Here is a 23,071-nt window from a genome sequence, read left to right on the forward strand (position 1 = left end):
TAAAGGCCGACGACCAGACTCGAGATTCTGCAAGGCAGAAGATCCTCGTCACCTTGGTGGAGGAGGAAACAGGCAAGGGTGGACAGGGTAGAAGGGGGGAGAGGAGGAAGCGGTGGAAAAGTGGAAAGCGCGAACTGGTCGGTCGGTCTTTAAGGGAACAGCGGCAGAACATCGGCTGCTCATTGCAGGAAAAGCCAGTGCAGTGTAGCTTTCAACACCACAACCATCCTTGCCATTAACAACATTCCTCGTGCACGCTAGACGCTTGAGGCGCTCGCCATTGAGGAACACACGGAAGATTGCGTCACAGCCCGAACAACAACAGCACGAGCTTGTTGCGGGTGGGTTGAAAAACTAATTTTTAGGAATTTCTGTGTAATTTTTTTGTATAATTTTGTTTAAGTGTAATTATCAGTAGCAATCTATCAGTGCAAGTAGTTTATTTATGTACGTAATAAGTTTTTCGTGCTCTACTATGGCAATGAATGAAGAGGCAAATGCGCAGGGAAGAAGTTTACACTAAAAGATTGTTGGTAGTCAGCTGTTTGTCCTCTCCTGTCCTTTCTTTCTTCGTGTTCAAGTACAATTCTAAAGTTCAAGCTTATTTATTTACAAAAATGCGAAGGTCGCACATTTTTTCTCACTTTTGCCTACAGTAGGTGACAGGTTAAAACTTCGGGCTAAGCTCCTCCGAACTTTTTCTACTTTAGCGCAGCGAATGCTGAAGAGGAGCTCACCTCTTCACCAGCGTTTGCTCTGCTAAAATGGAAAGAGGTGGGAGGAACTTTCCTTAAAGTCCTAAGCTGTCACTAATCGTAGATAAACGATATGAAAGGATGCAACATGCAAAATCTTTCGACATTAAAAACGTCCTATTGCCCCTTCAACGTGGATTTGAAATGGCTCGCAGGCGGCCAAGGCCCTGGCCCTGGTGCGCCAGAGCCGAACCCCGGAGTTCCGCTTTCGGCTGGTGCTGTGCGTGCTGCTGGTGAGCATCGTGAGCGTGGTGGTGCTCACCTGGCACCTGCACGAGGCCTTCCAGGAGGCCATGCGCCTGTCCACCAAGTCGGACTTCGCCTCCCAGACGCGCATCCTGCGCCTGCTTGACAGTGGTGGACGCACCCTGCTCAGGGGCGACCTGGGACAGGTGAGTGCACTCTCGGCCGGCCGCTCCGTTGGTTCGCCCCGCCTGGGGTTGGGATTGCAGTCCTAGCAGGAACGCGGCTCGGACTGGTGCATTTATCGCATTCTCAAAAGCGGTACTTCGACTTCCGCCCGATAACGTCGGAGAAGTGTCACGCCATCACCTGCCGCCGTGCTGGTGGTGTCACGGCTACAATAAAAAGATGTAGCTGACACCTGTTTTACTGCAGATCACTCTACTGCCTGGAAGTTCATGGAAGCTTTGGCGATTAGGAGTTGGGGCGCTGCAGCGACGGCGACACTCACATTCACTCGTACTGGGCTCGTTCGGTTCACCTGCACCTCCAACACCAGCTGCATTCTGCACACCGCCATACTCTATTTACGAGCACGACCTCTTTGGAAACACAACCAGAAGTACACAACCCCGCACTTTCCCGCACCGCTCTGCACTTTTCCGCACCAGCGCAGGCAAATCAAACGAGCGCATTTTTTGACAGGACTTCTTGCACCGACCGCCAGGATCGCAACATCCAACAGCTCGATGCGCTGCCATTTGTTGCCACTTTGGGTCCATTTTGGATGCGTGAACACGACAGGACGTTAAATGCGCCGGTCGAAGACGCGTTCTGGCTTTCCAAGTACCATAACGGCGGCTTCCTTGCCGAAGGCACAGCTCGCCGTGCCCCAAACCGGAACCTCCCTTCCCCAGGTGATCCCGCCCGCGTTGGAGGCTCATGTGTGCCCCCTGCTCCACCTGGGCTACTGCTTCGAATGGAAGTACCGGGCCCGGCTGGAGATCAAGCTGGAACCCCAGAGGGAGGCCGAGGTCGTCTGCTACTCGGTCCACTGGGGAGCCACCTCGGTCCACACGGAGCTGGTCGACTGCTACGCCCTGGACGGTGCCGAGTGGTTCGGCATGGGGGAGGTGCACAACCTTAGCTGGCCCCTGTCCAACCTCCAGCTGTCCATGCGGCCCTTCGAGACCGGCCGGGCGGACCCCCTGGGCTCGGTGCTGGAGCCCTACTGGCTCTCGTCACGGGGGGTCTCCATCGTGGCCCAGACGGGCCAGTCGCTCATGTTCAGCTTCAACGCAACGGGCAGCAACCGGCTGTGCCTGGCGGCCAAGGAGGAGCTCAACTACACGCTGTGCACGGGTCCGGACGTGTTGGCCATCCATCGAGCGTCGGCCGGGCGCCTGCGCCGGCCGCCCGAAGGCAACTTGACGGCGGACGAGGAGACGTTCGTCAAGCACCCGGTGCTCGTGCCGCGCCCCGGCGAGGACGGTAACCTCACCCAGGTGGGGCCTTGGGGAGCGGGGAGTTTGCGTGATAGTCTAGAGCAATGGTTCACAAATGGGGGTCCGTAGACCTCTTGGGGTCCCTGAAAGATTTTTTTAGGGTCTGCAAAGCCCTCGGCTGTCGGAAAAGTCGTGCAATTAAACTTTTTGTTTTATTGATAATGGCAGTTCAAGCCGTATGTGTCCTGTGAGTAAGGTTGATTATTCTCCATTTCAAAGCTTCAAGATAAAGTTTGTATGCAATTAGTTTTCCTCATTTACCCTTTTGTCATAGTAATTGCACAATATGTCTCCCCCGCCTGAATGGGGTCCTCTATCATAGGATAAAGTTGGTGTAAACAAAAAGTGTTTTCACGGCATTCTTTTGGGGTTTGTAGTGGACATTGCAGTTTTTTCTTCTTTGGTTATATTGGGTTAATTTATTGTGAACCCTGTCCTTTTATATGTCATGGTGGGCACGCCTTGGATTTTTAATTTCTTCCCATAAACTGTATGTACGCTGGTTTCCGGCTATTGGCGTTTGCATTCTAGTAGTTAGTGAAGACCACCGCGGTAGATACAAAGCCAGCTAGCTTTGCGTCTACCCACTAATTGGAACAGTGGTAGAATGTTGAACTGACAATTAGGGGGTCATGACTTCGATTTCCATTGGGGTGCATTTAGAATTTTCGTTCTGTCTTCTCAGTTTACTCCCACTTTTGTACTGATTCTACTCTAAAGTATGGGTCAGCCACTTCATAGCGCTTTCTGTGGTGTTCCGTCGCACTTTCTTCGGGGACCCCAACCCTTAAATACATGCTGCGTTGAAAAACGTTTTATTGCTCAACTTGACTGGTAGTCGAGGCGTTCGGAGACCCCAAGTTCCTAGGGACTCCCATTTGAGAACCACTATTCTAAAATAACGCACAAAAATGTTCTCCGGAATAGGTTTTGTGAAATTTTGTGTCTTTTGGTTCCGTTTTTAACGAAACTCTATTCTCTTACACGAAAAAAAGACTCGTTTGGCGGTAGCTTCCTCTAACCCTAACTTCGCATGTTCCTTGCTGCCTGCATGCGGGTGACCATACCTCTGTGCATTTCTCGCTGTGTGCATGCAGGTGACGGTGCAGGAGTATGCGAACCGCTTCGTGAGCCACGGCTTCAACGGGGGCTTTGTCCTCATCCGGGACGGCTGGCAGCAGACGCAAGGGGACCTGTCTTTCTGGAAGGAGGCCTTCCCACACCCAGCCGAGATTGTGCGCATTCTGCACAACAAGGGCAACCGGGTGCTGCTCGACGTGCACCCCTACTTCTGCCTCAACTCGAGGAACTTCAGGTGGGCTGCCGCCCTCCCCGGCGGGGAGCGAAGGCGCGAGCGAGATGCGGCAGGTTGTAAGCACCGCCGTTGGTGTTTTCGAGAAAAAGAATGAGAAAGAGAGCGGCGGAGAAGCAGCAAAAGAAGGCAGACGACGGGTTAGGTGCATCAGTCTCTCTACGATGCGTCAGTCATCCAATTGCTCGTCATTGTTTGTTTTTCTCCATAGGGCAGTTTGACGAAACGCCTTTTATTTTGGTAAGTCATGTTCAGCCACGTTGATGTTCGTGCTGACGATTAGTCATTTCCTCGTTTTTTTGGTGTCCGTGAAATGGGCAAGCATGGCGAGTTGCTCCGGACAACAGAGCCTAGTAAGTATGCCCGGTGATATATTGTGGCCGATAAACGCATGCTGCCTCCGCTTTTTCTCCCTCTTAAGGTGGGACTAGGGTACTTAAATATGTTTTTTTATTTATCGAGATACCTTGTGAAAGTTGGCATGCATATGTATCACTGGATGGTGATTTCAAATCTGCAGTTGAATTCCAGATATCTCTTTTAGAACAAAAGATATGCAAAATATAAAACTCCAATAAGGTAATTTTTTACGGGTCGTTATGGTAATTTCACATCAAAAAATTTATATTTTAACAATATGCAGTGATTTCCAAGGGTTCACCATATATCCTAAAGCTAATTGAATGTTTATAAAGCCATTTTGTCTACCAGAAATAAATCATGGAATTTCAAAGCAAAAACTTGTCACTAGATAATCCATGTTTCAGCTAATTACTTTTGATCTATTGATTCTAGATGAAAAAGAAAAGCTTTAGGATACACCTCAGTTGTTACTGAAAACAATGATACCAAGCTTACTGAAATCCGCCCATGCAAACAGTATGAAAACTTCCGTAAGGCAAGGGCTCTAGACAAAAAAAAGACAAAGCTGAGAAAATCGCACTTGAAATTTCTTCGATGTTGGCACTTTTATATATCAAGTCTAGAGAAAAAAGAAAAGATTTAGGGTGCAGTTCAGTTGTTGCTGAAAACCACAACACCAAATTTATTGCAATCGGCTTATGGAAACATAATCAAAACCTCCGTAGAAAAATGGCACCTGACAAAAAAAACAAAACAACATGAAACCACGAAATCAGTTGAGTAGTATCCGATGTGCGCACACGGTCATAGCAGTCCTGGGCTGTAGTCCTGGGTCCTGGCAGGCTTGTTTCTCTTGGCCATCCTCTTCTTCACCTTTTCACTCTCAGAGTGAGCCTTGTTGGCCTTGCGAAGCATAGGTCGGCATTTTAGAGCCCCTTCATTCAGCATCACATCACAAACAAAATCACGTCTCCAATTTCATTCGCATTCATGTCACAAGGTACTCCGACATCCCAAAGTCACGGCCCTTAACAACCCGGCGTTGAACCGCGCCAAAACTTCATCCCCTTCACATCACAGCGTTCAACCACGCCAAGAATTCATCCCCATCACATCATCGCCGCCTCCGAATTCACGGAGTCATTCACAATCACGTCACCAATTCCCAAAGTCATTCACCATCACCACGAATTCATAATTCACCATCGTGAATTTATCGGAATTCATCATCACATCATGAATTCATCCGAATTCACCATCACTTCACGAATTCATCCGAATTCACCATCACCTCACGAATTCCTCCGAATTCACCATCACTTCACAAAGTCACCCGAATTCAACATCACATCATGAATTCATCCGAATTCACCATCACATCACGAATTCATCCGAATTCACCATCACATCATGAATTCATCCGAATTCACCATCACTTCATGAAGTTATTCACCTTCACGGTCAACACAAATTCACCGGAAATCCTCATGACATCATGAATTCTGCATAATTCACAAACTCATTCGGGTTCATTCTGACTAAATTCGACTTCACGGCTGGTAGCCCTTCACGAGTTCGCAGTTCTTGCGGAATAGGACTCTGGCGCCTTTTTGTGTCAGCCACTTGAAACCAGAACCTGACTCCGCCAGGGAAGTGGGGTATTCGAGTGCGCGAAATGCAAAGCACATTGGTAGAGCGCCAACCCAGCCAATGCCGCGCTGCGATCGTGTCATGTGAATGTGCTCCATGCGCCGCCATGCAGAACCGGCAGGTCACGTGATATGGTCTCGGCGCCGGATTAGGTGCGCCTGCTCGTGACGTCGGCTTCGGCTTCGTCTCTTTTGAAACGATATATGGCTGCGCCGCGTAGACGAAGCGGCGCCTGCTGCTACTAGTGCCCGCGGACAGTGCGGCTGCGCCACGCACGACTCACGATTGAAACGGCACAGCGAGAGCCTTCAGGGATTCCGGACAATATGCTCCGAGGCACGAAAGGGCAAGGTCGGCAAGGAGCTCAATTTATTCACGAGGAACCGCTAAAGAACAACGGCAAAATTAAATGTCAAGTGCCAAAGGAAACGACTAGCCTGCCCCGCCCGCCCCCCCTTTCTCTCATTGCCGCTGCACCCGCACTTCCCTTGTAAACAGCTGTTACTACGGAAGTGCTCGACAAAGGGCCACCGCGCTGAGGCGCGCACAGCTGCGCAGCGAAACTGGTGCCCAAACCGCTAAAGTCAAATGGGTTCCTGTGGTTTGCGGTGAAGGATGAAAACAACCGGCCAGCAGGCAAGCAAGCAAGCACCTGCGTAGCACGTTTTCCGCCCCTTCTGAATTCATAACCGTATTCACTATCATGTCGAGAATTAAGTTCACGGTATTACTCCCATCACAAACTTATCAAGTTTACGAGCCACGCACATCCCAAATTCATTGTGTTCACGAGCCATTCACCATTACGTCACGAATTCATTCAGTCATTCACATCACAATGAATCCTATTCACTTCACGAAGTCCTTCACAATCACAACACATCATGGTTAATTCAAATTCACGAAGTCATTCACCATCACATCACGACTTCATTCAACATCACATTACGCATTCATTCAAATTCACAAAGTCATTCACCATCACATCAGGACTTCATTCACCATCACACCACGAATTCATTCAGATTCACAAAATCATTCACCATCACATCACGACTTCACGACTTCATTCACCATCACATCACGAATTCATTCAAATTCACGAAGTCATTCACCATCACATCACGAGAATTCATTCAAATTCACAAAGTCATTCACCATCACATCATGAATGTTCTCAAATTCAAGAATTCATTCAGAGCAATTCAGATTCACGCCGTGAATGTGAATGAAGGTGAATGAGCGAGTTCATGAATGAATTTGCCGAGGTATGTTGCGAAGCCTCCGCCTGTCCTTCTCAAGACTCCTGCGAATCAGGCAGCTACCTGTGCTGTAGCCAAGCTGTGCTGCTACAGCCTTGCTCCTCTTGGCCATTCCCTGGTTGAAGCGTGACACGGCTTCAGCGACAGCTCTCTCCACTGACAGCAGAGAGTCATGTGTGTTCTTAGAGTTCTGGCCCCAGATCACAGAGTGTAGGCACCCTATGGCGTTCTGCGTCATGCCATCACTGCAGCGCTTCAGGAGTGCCCGGTCGCCCAGCCTCTCAAAGACTGGCTCCAGCGCAGTGCGAATGAAGCCTGGCAGTGGGTTCTTGTGTGGTGGTGGCTCCTCAAGGTTGGCCAGTGCCCGGTTGTAGGAGCACCAGGAACTGTCCCCTTCGGGACAGTGGCTGTGTTCCGGGGCTTCATCTGTCGACGTCATGTGCAACAAAGTTGCTTGCACTGCCCTTTCCATCCCTGGCACATCATGCTTGTGGCTTCTCAAGGCGTACCCATAGTAGTAATTTTTTTTATCTTGTCCTGGGTCAGCTTTCCCTTTCCTCCGAGCGACTCTCCCTGTGCCTTCTTCTTCTCCACCGGGGTACGAAGAGCTGCTCCCATCCGCTTGTGTACATGGTTCAGGCAGTCTTTTTTTTCTCAATGTCGAGGTATCCATAGACGCTGTCTTGTGTCAGGGCATGGAAGGTGCGGCTGTCACCATCGGAAAGGATGGTGGTGTAGCGCAGTCCATTCTTCGCCAGGGACCGCCTGAACAGAATGAGGGCTGCCTCGGTTTCCATACGTTCTGCGTTGCAGTCAATGTTCTTCATGCACTTGTGGTTGATCACCCAGTCCCCATAGCTGTCGTCATCTGGGTCAGGTGCACCCTGGCAGCCACGGCAGTACCTTGAGAGGACAACGTGGTCCAGCACCAGGCCAGTGTACAGCTCGAGGATGCACCCCACTGCGATGTTGGAGTTGTGTCCGCGCGTCTTCCATGTGCCGTCAAAAATCATATCTATGTTTCCGGGAGGATTGAGGAAGCTCTCGTAGACGCCCTTCACCACCTCAACACTCGCTGCTTCTGTGGCTGTTGCTGCTGCCTGGCAAGCCTGCACCATGGTGTCCATGCGTCCCCTGACCGTCTTATGATGAAGCCCTCGGAGGGAGAGGTTCAAGGTTGCACAGAAGTCTGCAAGTGCAGTCGCCCCCTTTCCTATGCTCTGTATTCCCTTCATCGCCCTCAAGTTGATCTCGAAGGGCGTAATCTTGGCTTCCCCGGCAACTCGTGGAGAAGAAAATCGACTCTCAGCGAAATCGCAGCTCGAACACGTAAAGACCAACTTCACTGCCAGGCCGTATTTCCTCTCTTCGCACTTCGAAAGTCCTACGGTAGCCATTCCGCACTTGCCGCATGCCGTGGACGCAAAGAGTTCTTATAGCACTGTCATGTCCACGATGACGTACTCCGTGCCGCGGTCGGTGTCGTCACTCTTCATGCAGACGTCGAGGAGCTCAAACTTCCGTGAAGTCGTCGACTGACGTGCCAACGAAGCCTTTCTGTCGTCTGCACGTTGTTCGCGCTCCACGCACTCCTCCTCCGTGTAGAACACAGTGTCGATTCGATCCCTAGACGAACTTGGTCCAGCCACGTCCACGAGCGGAAAAGCGGCTTGAGGCATCGGCGAAGCTGTCGAACACAAATTCGGTCCAGTCGCATCCACCAGCGGTAGAGCGGCTTGCGGCATCGGCGAAGTCGAAAGTGTTGTGTTCCTCGATGCCGAGGTCTTCTTGTTCCAGCCACGTCTCCTCTTTGTGTTTAGTCTTTGCGTGCTGGCCTTCAAACGGGCGTCCCCAGCCATCAGAACTCGAAGCGTGCAGGCAGAACGAAACAAAGAACTACGACGCAGGAGGGCAAATATATACGAAAAGGGAAAGCTAAACAAAGTGGAGGTATCAAAATATTTACATGAACGATGCGAAGAAGACAGGGAACATACAAAAACACTAGGAAGCACAAGAAAAACACTGAAAATATTGATATAGAAAGTGGAGAAATGCGAAGGCAGCGTGCGTCTCGAACGGCGGAGCGAGCGAAAGCAGACGACACGGGAGCTTGCGGAGCGACTGGGACCAGAGACCGGGACGACGCTCCGGGGAAGCCAGGAGAGGAGGCGCGCGTTTCGGCCAATGAGAGAGCTGCACCTCGGAGAAGTGCGCGCTTTGCCCAATCAGCGTCTTTCCTAGCGCTGGTGACGGCCTTTTGTGCGGCATCGATGACGTCGTGGCCTTGAGGGGTACACCGCCTTGGAGCGCGGGAAAAATAAGCGCGGGAAACCAGCTTTCGAACAAGACCAAGATGGCTCCGATCGGATGAGCCTTTGCGGAGCTTCGACGGCTTGAAGTTTTAGAGTTTAGGCTTGAAGTCAGGTCTGTCAACGCTTACAAATTGTCATTAGTTTCATATTTAGAGATCGAATTGAGCATTTATATTTTGTGAGGACATACTCTGGACTATGTAGACCTCAAAACCGTGAACTTTGAAAAAAGGAATTTTTCGCGATTTTTTTATATTCTATGACCCGCGTCCCCCCTTCAAGTCTCCTCGGTGGCATTGACTGGAGCCATTTTGGCCACCGACATGTTTCACGTCTCTATCGCTGGCTCGTCTAAAGTTAAAATGAAGGCCGGGATGTGTAAAGGTTGAGTAGCAGTCTATGCTCTTTTATGTTTTTCATTACTCTACCTGGTGCAGTTGATTGCGACATGAAGCGACTCGAGGGATCTGGAGAACATTGCCTCCGCACGTAGAAAGACGTAGGGCGAAAGTGGTCAAACGTGGTGTCCAGAGAGATTTTGAGCTGGAAGTGTATCGTGGGAAACTGCCCTATTCGCCTCGAGACGGAACCGTGGCGCCACCGTGCGGCCGAAATTAGAAATATGCGAAAGCGGGGATACTGCTGTGCGTCGTCTGCTACGGGCACACGTTCAGAAGCATGGATCTCGACGATGCAAGCCCGTTTCTGGCTGAGTTGAGCCCTCCTTATTAAATGCTTGTTGTTTTTGTTGTTGTTTCTTCCTACTAAAGCTTGTGTTGTATCATTTCACATGCGTGGAAATTCAGCAAAGTAATTATTATTAAGTCAGATGCTTCTATAACCTTAGTGTTGTGGTTTGTATACAACTGCTGGTCCCACATAGTTTTGTTATCTCGCACAAACCGTAGCTTTCATAAAACATTGAATGTTTATTGGAGCTGTGGTTTGATTAAAACATTAATCCGACTGATCGCCACCCTTCAATAGACTATAATCAATTGATAAATCTGTTAGTTGATTTTTCACCAGTCGTATTGCATGAAAGGCGTTAAAACTACTTTTTTTATACAATGTTATAAACGGCACATTGCATTCCCATTTCAAACTTCATGTTCTGACGCCTACAGAAATATGAACACGGTAAACCTCATTTTTTTTCTTTCTCTTTCTCGAGTACAAGAGTCCAATTAAACGGCAAAAAGAAATATCACAATTAAAGCATCACTCGAATAATCTGAAGGTTAATCGATGAACTGCCCAGTCCTGATATGCATTAGGTGAGGGCAAAGGGTGAGAAAAACGTCTCGTGAGAGTCGCTAGCCTTCACCAGTAAAAGAGTGTCGCTGCGGCCGACGCCATCTCTGTCATGGCGCGGGTCATTTGTTGGAGTTGCAGAGTCTGCTATGTTTGAATAGAAGATTATTTAGCCAGAAATGTATAATATTAGCCTTTTGACATCCGCGGCCCTTACAGAGAAAATTGAAGCGGGTGAGCCCACACTACCGAGAAAAGCATCTAATATAATGCATTGCTCAGTTACACCCGTTTGTTCCGCTCGCGGAAGATATATTAGAATAGTTTGTTTCACTTGTTTCCATTGTCCTGTCAGTGAACAGTTTGCGGATCGTAACTAAAAGAGGCCCTCTCTCCTCATCGCAATGTAATAGAATTGTTCCCACTCTGAGAAACTTGCCCACACCATGGCACAGTAAAGGAAAAAATGTGCTGCAGCGGAACTCAACAGCACGGTAATTCGCGATGCAGCACTAATTTCTCTTCATGCTAAATATTTATATTACAGCAAAAGCTGGAAGCTTCAAAACAAAAATGCATAGAACCTGCGATTTCACAGCCCACAGTACCCGTATTATGTTATTCGGGTTGGAATTCATTGTTTTGTTGAATTCCCACGCTGGTGAACCGATACATTTACGTTAAAAGAAACAAATATTTAACATAAATACAGTTCACTCGGAGACAGGCATCCATCGTGGTCCACATGAGCGATTATTTAAATTTAGGTCGTACTCTGGTAACACCTTTTGGTCTTCACTCAAGCACCAAACGGTACCGCACAATTTTGCTCTAAAATTGTTTTCCCACCAATACTGTGCGACAAAATAAGCGCAAGAATCTACAATGCCTTGCATTAGAACGTGGAGGGCCTATGGGGTGGCCATGCTTCTATCCCATCCTTGATGATGATGATGATGATAGTGCAACAGTAGCGCCACCTCTAGGTCGATCTCAAGGCCAATGGGGGACTGGATGCCACAATTGAGTGCAAGTGTTCATGGTGCATGCTGTGAACAGCACATTCAAATATGGCATTCGGTCGGCTTTTTGATCCTGTAGATCGTAGTTTCCTTGAGAGAGAAACAATTACTGGTCGAATGCAGCCTCTTTAGCTCGACTCGGTGTGACGGGAGTAATGCCTTCGAAGGCCCAGAAACCTCAATATTTACGTCCCTGGGCCCAAGAAAAAAAGCCCTAAATGCACGCATGAACTAGCACGCCGATATGGTAGATGTGGGGTGTGTGTTTACGAGCTGCTTGTCCTTTCCGCCTTTCAATCCGTGGGAAGGTGACGATCACGGTCTGTCTTCAAACCATAACGTGCCTGGCCCGAGTGTTCGTTTTCCTCCCGAACCCTCGCTTTATTGCGTTCCTGGTGCTCGGAATGTGTGTCCTTGGTTTTGTGTGCGCAGCGCCCCGTGCTGGCTTCACCTCATTCGAACTGGGTTGTAGCAAAGGGGTGGCCGAATTGCCAGGGTAGCTATTTATTGAGCCGTCAGAGTGGAGCCAGTATAACAACATCTTTAATCCTCGATGGCAGACCGCAGCCGGCCGCACGCGCTCCGGGCACCCGACGAGTGAACGTCGTCGTCCTTCTCGACCCAGTTCACGACACAGAGCACTCTGCACGCAGGGCGGCCATGGACGGGGAGTACCTGCTGGCGGACCAGAGCAAGGTGCCGCTGCTGACCCGCTGGAACGGCAGCCTCTGCGCCGTCGTCAACTTGTTCGAGGACCGAGCCGCCGACTGGTTCCTCGGTCAGCTCGACCAGCTGCGCACCTCGGTGAGGCATTCACTCCCCGCGGTGGACGTTCCGCGGGTGCCCGGCCAACACCACTCGGAAAAAGTGACGGCGACCTTTATCTCTTGACTCCAACAATGCATGAAATGCAGTGTTTAAAGAGCTATCATTGAAACTTGTTTGGACTCTAAACGGTGGTTTCGGAGCGCGAAGAAGAACCTAAGTTTAGCGAGGAAACTGACCTAGGTCAAAGGTAGGGTGACCACCTGTCCTGCGACTCGCGGGACTGTCCCGCATGGAGGGCTCATGTCCCGCTCCCGCAAAAAAAAATTCCCAAAGTTTCAAAATGTCTCGCATTTCATATTGTTGTAAAATTCACTGTACAACTCATGGTGCTGCCGAACAACGGGGCACGGGGAAGCGCAAAGGTCACTGGTAATCGTGTGAATCGCAATGGTACGCCATTTTTTGTCCAAGCGGGAAACGACCGTCGTTTTGGAGGAGAACTGGTGCGCATGCTTCGTTGTGCCACTCCCCTTGGGGGCAAAATAGTGCAGGAAAAATTGCTTGCCAAAAGTTTAAATACAAAATATTGCAATTATTTTCAGATTGCTATGGCAATGCAAAAGGTTTACTGCAGATCTTCTTTTAGTGAAGACAGCCACACGAGGCAAAAGTCCTGCAACTCGCAACGGTCGAAAAAGAAAATTATGTTAAAAATTTGTGTAGGACCGTGTTGATGAAAGTAAGCGTTGACTGGAAACAATAACTCGGAAAAGATTTAATGTTTCTTATTTCGATTTGATGCATTAAGTTCTGCTACAGTCGATTTTTATGTTTTCAACTTCATCACATTTAATAATGCATTTGGCATAAAAAAATATAACTTTTTTTATGCCTTTCGCCAGTACATCTAACTCAAAGTTAGTTTTTTTTTTTATATAATTGTTATTGGCGGAAGAGTTTTTTTTCTTTTTTTTTTTTTGTTTGAAGCTTTGTTTTTTTAAGGGAAACTGCATCTTGGGCAGTATTTTTCAGGCGTTGCAAAGGACTAAATTTGGTTTCAGATAGCATTGACCTCGAGCACAGTTGACGAATGTTGCGCTTTTAATGAAGGTTTGTTCAACCCTGGCAGAATAACTGCATTGAATCTCTCAAAACTACCCCTAAGCTTCTTTGCACTAAACAAAACTTTTCACCTCGACTGCGACGAACAAGAAAAAAGGGGAAAAAAAAAGAAAAGGAGATTGCGAAATGAAGTTGGCACCGCTCGTGTTGCTCCACTCGACGTCTGCAATGAAAGTTTTTGCTGCCGCCGACATCGGAGTTTTGTCTAGACATAAAAGACAGGAAAATCTCGTCTTTGTGTCTGTTGAGCAAGCAGACACATCGTCCGCGTCCGTTGTGTTTTCTGTTCTACATGACCGCGCCTTAAATGTTCAAGTATATTATATTAACAAACTCTTCTCTTTAGTTTTAGAGATGTTTTACAAACCTCGTTTACCGCAGATCAAATTTATAGAAATGACCGCAAAGCAATGAGGTTGTTTTCTGGCTTTTCAAAGTAATTATTTTTTTTAAATATATGACATTAAAATTAGGGCTTTCTGCTGCTTTCAGTTTTTGTTGTTCACTGTTAACCATATGCATCTTTAATTATTGTTGTTGGCATAGATTATTAAAACTGCCATCTTTTTGCCTCGCTTAACAGCCTTGGTCTCGTCTGCATACATTGAGCTGATTGTGCATCAAGAAAAACGCAGGCCGACACTACAACGGGTATAAAAGAAGAAAAAAAAAGTTCAGAAACAAATTTGGTACAACTTTGTGAAAAGTTCAATAGTTCAACCCAGTTCAATAGTTGTAGTTGTAAATGGCTTCACACCGCGCGATAACGTCCGCATGTTTCTTTGTGTTGTCACCGATTATATTTTTTTCAAAAGTTGTGTCTCAAGTAACAAATAAAAATAAGAAAAAATTGTGAAACCTGTTTGCATTCACGTGCCCCACAAATCGAAGGTTTATCGCTCCATGCGCAGCGGAACGCAGCAGCGCGTTGGCATCGCATCTCTCGCACGAAGCGCGGTCACTTGTTTACATGGGGTCTTTGCCGGTCGGGTCACTGCTTTCGTTTTCTCGCCGCTACCAAGATGGTGGACGTGGTTCTTGGCGCACTACTAGATGGCGCTCTACATTTCACATATCGTCTGTTGAGGCCTGCAAATGACCTCGTCTTCTTCCATGAAACATTGTCGCAGTCGGACGGCGCCAACTTTGTAATTGGGCCCGAGCCCAACATTGAGCGACCTTCGACGCGTCCACACTGGACACAAGGCCCAGTCAAGCGCCGATGCGGTGCTCGTGTCCAGTCTGCGTCTGCGCTCTATCTCGCCGTAACGAAGTCGAAACCCGAACGCGAGGCTTTGATTCTTCTAAGTGGTGTTGGTCTGGCACGCTTCCTGACGAACGTATTTGGCGTCCCGCACTGCCCGCTTGACGAAAGCTAGTCCTGGAGTGGCAACGAATTGCGTCGCGGGACTCGGTACGTTATTCTCTTGGGTGCGCGATCCCAGCCGTTGGTCGCAGAAGTTTCAGGGAAACCATCCGGAGAATGCGGGTGTCACCATTGCCGCGACGTTCCAAGTTAAGATTGCTTTAGTTCCCATGGACTGTTGAGCCAGAGAGCGACCTACAGTGGAATGAAAATATGCCGCGTCCACTTGCGCCACTATGCCGCTCACCGCCGGTGTTGCCTATGTTTCTAGATTAAAGTCAGTTGTTAAGCTTACTAAATGTCAAGCGCCTTTCGTGGCTCGTCTGCTCAGTGACGCTCGCTACGCTATTGGCCCAGCTCATGTGAATGTAACCGACGGAACGTCGGATGTCCATTGCCCGTGACGGAGGTTTTCATGGCAAGTGTAAAGTTTGCGCAAAAAGAATGTCTTTTGAAAACGGTTTTTCTTTTGTGCCCTTGCGAGCGGTGTTGTTGGTGGTGCTCAGATTGCTACCTGTCCGTACCCGCTGGCATGAAAAAAGTACCCTTTTCGAACGACCGTTTTCGAACGATCGATAGATCTAAAAACGTCAAGTGTCGCGGCAGGCAACAGCACAACGCAGGCGTGACATTGCCAGGAGGAAATGGCAGGGCCTCAATTGAGGTTCCGGTAAACATGCCGGTTGCATACGCATTCCGCGTGTTGTAGGGGGGAAAGTGCTTTTCACTCTTGAGGATGCACATAGCATGCCGGATCACTCCATGCACGATTCTATCCCTTTCGGCTGGCAGTCAGCTGTTCCAGCTCATTGCTGCCCACTGGACCATCCAAAACACCTGCTGGTTTTTAAGGGGCTACACTACCCAAAAACGTTAATATTTGAACCACTTGTCTGATTTAAATGACATTTACAGGGCTTATTTTTGTTGATGCTGAGAACATTTGTGCCAAATTTTGTTAAGCTGAGTGAAGTACAAAAAAAATTGCAAATGTTCAAAGATGAAAGTGGCGCGTCTGCGTAGGAAAACTATCATTTTGAAATTATATACATTTGTCGTTTTCATGTGTTATTAAGCTGTAGGACAGTTCAGAGCAGATAGCTATGGAGCTATATTTCTATATTGTAGCATCTTTTATGAGAAAAAAGCCACATAAACACAAATACTGTGTTTTTAGATATCCATCCTTTGTCCAAAATTTTAGTTTTTGAGCATGAAAATGGACAAAAATAAAAAATACGAGCTCATAGTTATCTTCCTTTTAAAATTTCACCCCAGAAAATCTCATAAAAATTAATCCAAGTTACGTAATAACAAAACAATAGTTTTTCTAAAGTGAAATTTATGCCAAAAGTGGAATGGAGAAAAATGCATTCAGAGTGCCCAACCCTTACCTTTTCTTTAGCAATGGTGGACCGAAAATAATTTATAAGCAATTTACTATGTAGTGTAAACTAATGAAATTTCCTGGGAATATACTCTAGATGTTGGTGAATGTAAATATGACATTTTTCAAAAGCAACTTTTTTTGCAGGAATAGATTTTTTTGACTGACAGGGTATTAATGCTCGTCGAGGTTTTTATTTGAACATGACCTATAAGAGCCAAGCTACCCAGAACACAATTTGCGGCTCGAAATTCGTTTACTTTCCGCCCGAAAACAGCCGGTGTAAACAGCCAGTCGAGGATTGGCCAATTTCAGTTGCTCTCGCACTCAATTCCATGATGACGTGGCGTTCAAACCACGTGTACCAAATTCAAAGTTGTGGGCTATCAAGACACATATTTAATAGAAAAAATAGAAAAGAATATGAACCCCATTTTTTGTGGCCTTCAAAAAACTGCATATACGTTGATCGAGAAAAAAAAGAAATGTGTTGCAAAGATTTCAGGAAGTACTACATATACACATTATTCTCAATACTGCGACGTATCACGGGCTGGACGTGGGGCCGCTACTTTGGAACTGTTGTTCGCAGAAGGGTATAAGTGCAAAACAATCGAACGACAAACGGTTCACGCAAGTCCGTCGTCATTGTCGTCTCCTTCAGGGGCCGGAAAAGCAGAGTAAAAAAAGTGTGGTCGAGTTGAGCCCCGTGACTTCCTGTCATAAGCTCGACTTTTGGTTTTTATCAGTTAAGTTTTTTGGCTTTATTAAAGATATAAGTGACTGCAGCATAATATTGATTCTCCTGACACCTAAATAAACCGCCTGGTAAAAAATTAAAAAATTTTTTTTGGAGGGGTGTAAGTGTTCTTTTAAAGGCGTTCCGGTTTAAATTAGGGCTGGAACTCAAAGTTTAAGCTTAAAGTAATTGGCAAGTTGAGAGATCAGGGAGAATATGGTGTAGCAAAAGGATAGGTCGAGCACGGTCGTCCACGTTGTATATGGGTGCACGTGTGCGACGAAGAAAATGCAGAAGTGACAAACGGGATGGCACAACCGGACCCGTAGGGTACAAAGCAAACAAGCGAGTGGCAGGCTTTCTTTGTCTCGGAGCGAAGCTCGAGTTTCAACTCGCTGTCACGTGCACCGTTACCTTCATACCGCAGACCTGACGAAGGGCTGTAAAACCATGATGCAAATGGCTATGAATAGCTGAGGAGACTATCAAAACAGAAAATATTGAGCGGTTAAACGCCCAGTGTGTTAGCACCTCCTCTCTAACTTACCGCCGAATACAAAAACCTCACTCCAATTGAGGCACCCCTTCACTTCCTCGAGGAAGACGCGAGGGATTGCGTTGGCCAATCGCGACGACGGATAGACGCCCTAGGCTGCTTATCTGTCGTTGCGATTGGTCAGCGCCGGCCCTCGCACCTTTCTTGAGGAAGTGGAGGTGGCCTCAATTAGAGTGAGGTTTGTGAATTCGGCGGTTAGTCGGGGAATGAGTTATATCACTTAACCACAAGTCAAAGGAGACAGTAGCGGAGTTGTTTTTTTTTAACACACCGAAGAAGAAGAGTAAACGACGACGAAATAAAAGACAAAGTCATTAGTTGGAGCTGCGTGACTGTCTCCGTTTTTGTGTGCCTGTGCAGTTGCACGTCTGCTTTTCTGCTCTGTAATTTTGAGGTTGAATAGCTGTGACGCGAGTGACTGTGACTTGGGTGTATTCCAGTGACTGTGATTTAAGCGATTGAGCGTGAGCTCTGCACTGGAAGCCAACATACTTTGTGACGCGATGGCAAGTGAATCTGCTAGGCTTGAGACTTGGCAGCATTACAACGCGCTAAGTTAGTGGATTCCAAGACGTGCGCCCGTGTCAATTTCAGCTGGGCGTGGACGGCTTCGTGTTCCGAGGCGGCCAGGCGAGGGCCCTGCCATACGGCCAGGGCCGCTGGGCGTCTGCCTTCTTGGGCCGCTACCTGGAGGTGGCCGCCCGCTCGAGCGCCTTTCTAGGCACCCCGGGGGGACCAGGCTTCGTTACCCTGGCACCCCAGCCCTCCACCTGGGCCGCCCTGCAGGGGATCCTGCCCAAGGTGGGTGTACCTGCCGGGTCCGATTTTGGTCGAGGTGAGGGTGAGAGCATGCTTGCCTGCCAATGGGATGTGGTGCCACAGCTTGCTTGTGATCAAAACTCGTTCGCAAGATCACAATCGGGCAGTATTTTGGCGAGATTGTCTCGCCAACGTACGACTGGCAAGAGAGGTCTCGCGCCCTCCGACATGCTTATCCTTAGTTCTGTTTCGTACACCGGCCGATGTCGGCTTGTGTACGTGGGGAAACAACTTGAGATTTCCGAAAGAAGCACAGGTTGTCAATGGTTTCCAACGTGAAATAGCAGACAATGGCAATTCTAGCGGGCGTTCGATCGCATTTCGCTGCGGCACTCGGTTCGTAGCAGATGATCAGCTTTCTTCCCTTCTGTTAGCCGATGACGTACAGCGTTTTCTTGTTTTATTTTCATTTGCCAATGGGGCAAATGATGCTTCATAGCAGACGAACCACATTCTTCACTCGCATTAGCAGACAAACCCTCTATGAATGCTATATTCATTCACTTCACGAGAGGCGAGAATGGGACAATCTCGTTTTCGCTCTCGCGGTGACCAAAATTGGACCCCAGGGGGGGTGAAGACGTGAGAAGAATCCTACAAATCCCGAGTGCTGACATCGGTGGTCCTGCGATAATAAGTGGGAAAAAGAGCGACAGAAGAGCAGAAAAAGAAAGCGGACGATAAGATATGCATGTTAATTGTTAGAGTGCTTGTCAACTTTATTTGTTTTTGTACAATGCACAATGCCGGTGTTTCTCTGCAAAGTTAGCTAAAAAAAAACTAGGCAAAGACATTGCAGGTGATGTTTTCCTGCTTCTTCGTGTATATTAAGGCGTCGCCAGTGATGTGGGCTCATCGGGACCACCCACTGAGACTGCCGATGTCCGCATCTATGCCCCGCTGTTCAGAAGTGGCCAGAATGTGAAACCTTTTTTTCTAGATTATTATATTAACTCTACGCCCTACCCCTCCCTTGTCACCCGAGGCTTATAGCACTGGACAGGTCGGGGCTTGTCATCCAGCCGGGGAGGGCGGTAAGTGTGCGCTAGGGTACTACACAGGCATACTTCTTGAAGTCAGACCCAGAACTGCCAAACCTCTGTCTTACCCGGCCTGGGCCAGCCCCAGTGAGATGCCAACCTGACTGGGCAGAGCCCAGCTGGAGGCGCCTCAACTGGGAGAGATGAAGCACGCCTCAGCCTTTCGGCGAACCGAGATGGGCTTCATCTCTCACAGTTGGCACCTCCACCCGGGCCAAGTCCAGCTAGGTTGGCATCCCATTGGGCCTGGCTTGATTAGGTTTGCATCCCGCCAGGCCAGGCCTGGTTATGTTGGCATCCCGCCAGGCCGGGCCTGGTTATGTTGGCGTCCCGCCGGGCTGGGCCCAGTTAGGTTGGGTCCTGGTCTGGTGCCCGGAAAAGTATGCCCATGCAGCGCTTTAGTTGTGACTACCCTCGCGCTGTATATCAAGAAACTGGGAAAGCGTTTGTTATGTGGGCCTATGTCGTAGGCTTCCTGACCATGATGTGCCGCGTGCACGAAGAGCTCTTTCTGCAGCATCCGGATATAACAGTACAGTGGCTGGAATGCGTCTCTGTCCGGTGCGTTAAGCGTCCCATCTTGCCCATGCATCGAAAGTGGTCTTGAAGTGGCAACAAATGATGTTGTGGGAACTGGCATGTCGCACCGTCCGACGTTGCTATCCTGGCGGTCATTCTCAGAAGTTTTGACAAAAAGTATGAGTGAATGCCAGTTTCGCCGTTGTTGGCACGTCGGAACCCCTGGCTGCTGGAGTGTCCCGTCCGTGGTCTTTTGAACTAGAGAGTGATCCGCAGAAAAATGGGTGTCTGCTGCATGTCGACCTCCGCTGCGGCACCGCCGCCAGGACCGCAGCAGGCAACGACACGACGCTTCCGCGATGTTGGTGCAGAGATCTAGGCACCACATTTGGGGGTGCGGTAAACGCATCGATACGCCTTCCGAACAACGTACTAGTAGCGATATGGTGCGTGGAACGCGTCTCGAACTGGTGTGTTTACCGGTGCTCCTTCGATTTTCCACCCAGTGACGTCGTAGAAGTTTCACATTGTTGCCGGCTGAAATTTTGCCGGTGTCTCAGCGGCGGTTGTGAATGCGGCAGACGCCTGTTCCGCTGCAGGGCACTGTCCAGCTTGACAGACCACAGAAGCTTCGGCAGCCAGGAGTTGGGACACTGCGACGACGGCAACACTCACGTTTGCTCGTACTAGCTGCGTTCAATTTACCTGCATCTCCCGCACCAGAGCAGAAAAGTGTAGGGCAGTGTACTTCCAGTTGGTGTATTGAGATAGGACTGTAAGTACACTGTCCTACACTTTTCTGCACCAGTGCAGGAGGTGCAGGTAAATCGAACGCAGCTGCTTTTTGCCGGCACTTCTAACACCAACTGGCAGGATCACGACATACGACAAGACGACATGCCGCCTTCCGGGACGTCATTTGTTGCCGCTTTGGGACCTTTTTTGATGTGTTGGCGGGATAGGGCGCTAAACGCGCCAGTCGAAGACTCGTTCCGGGCAGCATGATAGCGGCGTACGGACGTGTAGCAAGCGTGCCCCGTCCGCAGGTGCTGACCCTGGGCTTGCTGGGCCACCGGGTGGTGAGTCCTGGCTGCGTCGGGGGCGACCTGGTGGCGCCCGGAACCAAGCCCGAGCGGGAGCTCTACTTCCGCTGGTGGCAGCTGGCCGTCTTCATGCCGGTCCTCCAGTTCTCGGTCCTGCCCAGCGACTACAACGACGACTTTGAGCTCACCAAGGTGAGCACCGACCTGGATTTAGAGCTGCGTCGTCGTTCGGCACGAACTCACAAAAGAGAACCCGCGCTTTCTGGCGCAAAAGATGGACTCCACATGATCCTACTGAAAAGCGCTTTGAGAGCGCACGCTGTCTGCGCGCCCGACCACGTGCTATGTTCTCCGCGCTACTCCACGCCAGATTGGTTGCGCTGGCTCGTGTCATTCGCTACGGTTCATCTCAACGGAGTAGAGGAACAGGTGCATATTTGCACACGTTCGACTGTGCAGCAAAGGGCCCGTGTTTCGCCGTACATTTGTCATTTTTCTGCCGTGGTGCCGTGCAACGTGAGCCCGCGCGCATTCGCTGGGGACGAATTATCTGATGCGGAGTCTTCCCGAATTCGAACTATCAAACTTTTCCTCCCGTAGAAATGTATGGGTGCTCGCCAGGACTTTTAAACACGATTTGGTGTTTAAATGAAATCGAATTAAATGAAAAATTGAATTAACCGAGGTCGAACTAACAAAAGTTTACTGTATATGTCTTCTGTTCACTTTAATTCTTTTACATGATTTTATGGTGCTGAAGAAATAAAAATAGCTTTAGCTTGTATGGCATTTCTTTAGGAAACAATTGACACCTTTTTTTATTAAAATTTTAATAAGGTTTTTTAAAACCCATCCTGAAATTAGCTAATTAATATTTAATTTTGTTGGTAACTTTTGACAAAGAAGAGATATCTGACATTTGATAGCAGTCATGGAATCAGCATAGAAAACTGCATGCCTGTGCAAAAAATCACAGATAGACCATTAAACAAAAAATATTTTTTGAGTAACCACTTCCTCCCATTGTGATTTTATCAATATTTCACTCCTTCTTTACTTTCATATTTTTTTTTCTTCTAATTTTCCCAGGAATGGTTTACATGATTTTTAATGTCAAGTTGTTCAGGAAGACTTAGACTACACCTTGATAGCAATTATTATTTATTATTCTTCACACAATTTTTAATGTTGAATGTCAAAACTTAGACTGATTTTCTCATCTTTGTGTTTTTGTCAACATGCTTAGCCTTACGGGGGTTTTCATGAGGCTTTTATTGTAGCATTTTGAAAATTTTAATACTGTTTTTTTATAGACAGGGGCAACGTTCCAATATTTACTCTATCTCACTTTAGTAGGGTAAAGGATCCTTGACTGTTCAAAAACCTACCCGCATCCAGCATTCTCTATTTCTGTTGTCACATAATGTGATCTGCCGGAGTAACTGGGATACATTAGGGCACTTGAGTAAGCTTCCGAACACAGCCAGGATATGTGAAACGGGAACTGCGGAAACTTCAAAAAAATAAAATGCTCCGCAGGACGTGCGCGGCGGTGCATATCGCGCATACTGCGGAGAAAGCAAACTTGCCGAGCGGTGCGGGCGGCATGAGTTCCACCCTCGCATGGACAAAACGGGGCGGGCGCGTCGATTACGTTATCGGTACGCAGCAATTTGTCTTCATGCTTCGTTTCTAGAGGTATACCTTAAACAGCTTTTTCTTGCATTTAATCTAAATTGAAATTTCTTAACGTGCGTGGCGGGCCTCTCGAGGTTTTTCGTCTAGAGTGGGCTCGTGTCGCACTGCGGGTATACAAACGGCAACGGGAAATTGAAATTCGTTGGTTATATCCATACTTTCGCTATTTCCGAGTTCGTTATAAGTGGGCTGTACCGTACTATGGATGAGAATGGCGGCGTCTCATTACCCTTGAGCATGCACACGCAGCCTGAGCAAGGTCTCTGGGTATCTGCTCCACTTTATTCCACTGATTCAAAAACCAGGAGAGGTTCCTAGAATGCCAATTGAGAGAGAGCGGCATTCCTTGAGACGAAAAGTTTGTCGCACTAGGGCGTGTGCACGCACGGTGGG

General features: G+C 48.3%; 1 protein-coding gene across 1 annotated transcript in view; it reads left to right on the plus strand.

Moving 5' to 3' along the window:
* Nucleotides 1–23,071, plus strand: part of LOC8029181 (myogenesis-regulating glycosidase) — a 55,535-nt gene that overhangs the window by 29,365 nt on the left and 3,099 nt on the right. The window contains exons 4-9 of the mRNA XM_029966320.4: nt 911–1,147; nt 1,856–2,443; nt 3,541–3,758; nt 12,275–12,425; nt 18,154–18,360; nt 20,984–21,172. Coding sequence (XP_029822180.1) covers nt 911–1,147; nt 1,856–2,443; nt 3,541–3,758; nt 12,275–12,425; nt 18,154–18,360; nt 20,984–21,172 — 1,590 coding nt within the window. The remainder of the gene's footprint in view (nt 1–910; nt 1,148–1,855; nt 2,444–3,540; nt 3,759–12,274; nt 12,426–18,153; nt 18,361–20,983; nt 21,173–23,071) is intronic.

The sequence above is a fragment of the Ixodes scapularis genome, unplaced genomic scaffold (genome assembly GCF_016920785.2).
Source record: "Ixodes scapularis isolate PalLabHiFi unplaced genomic scaffold, ASM1692078v2 PGA_scaffold11__112_contigs__length_91849675, whole genome shotgun sequence".
Classification (NCBI taxonomy): Eukaryota; Metazoa; Arthropoda; class Arachnida; order Ixodida; family Ixodidae; genus Ixodes; species Ixodes scapularis.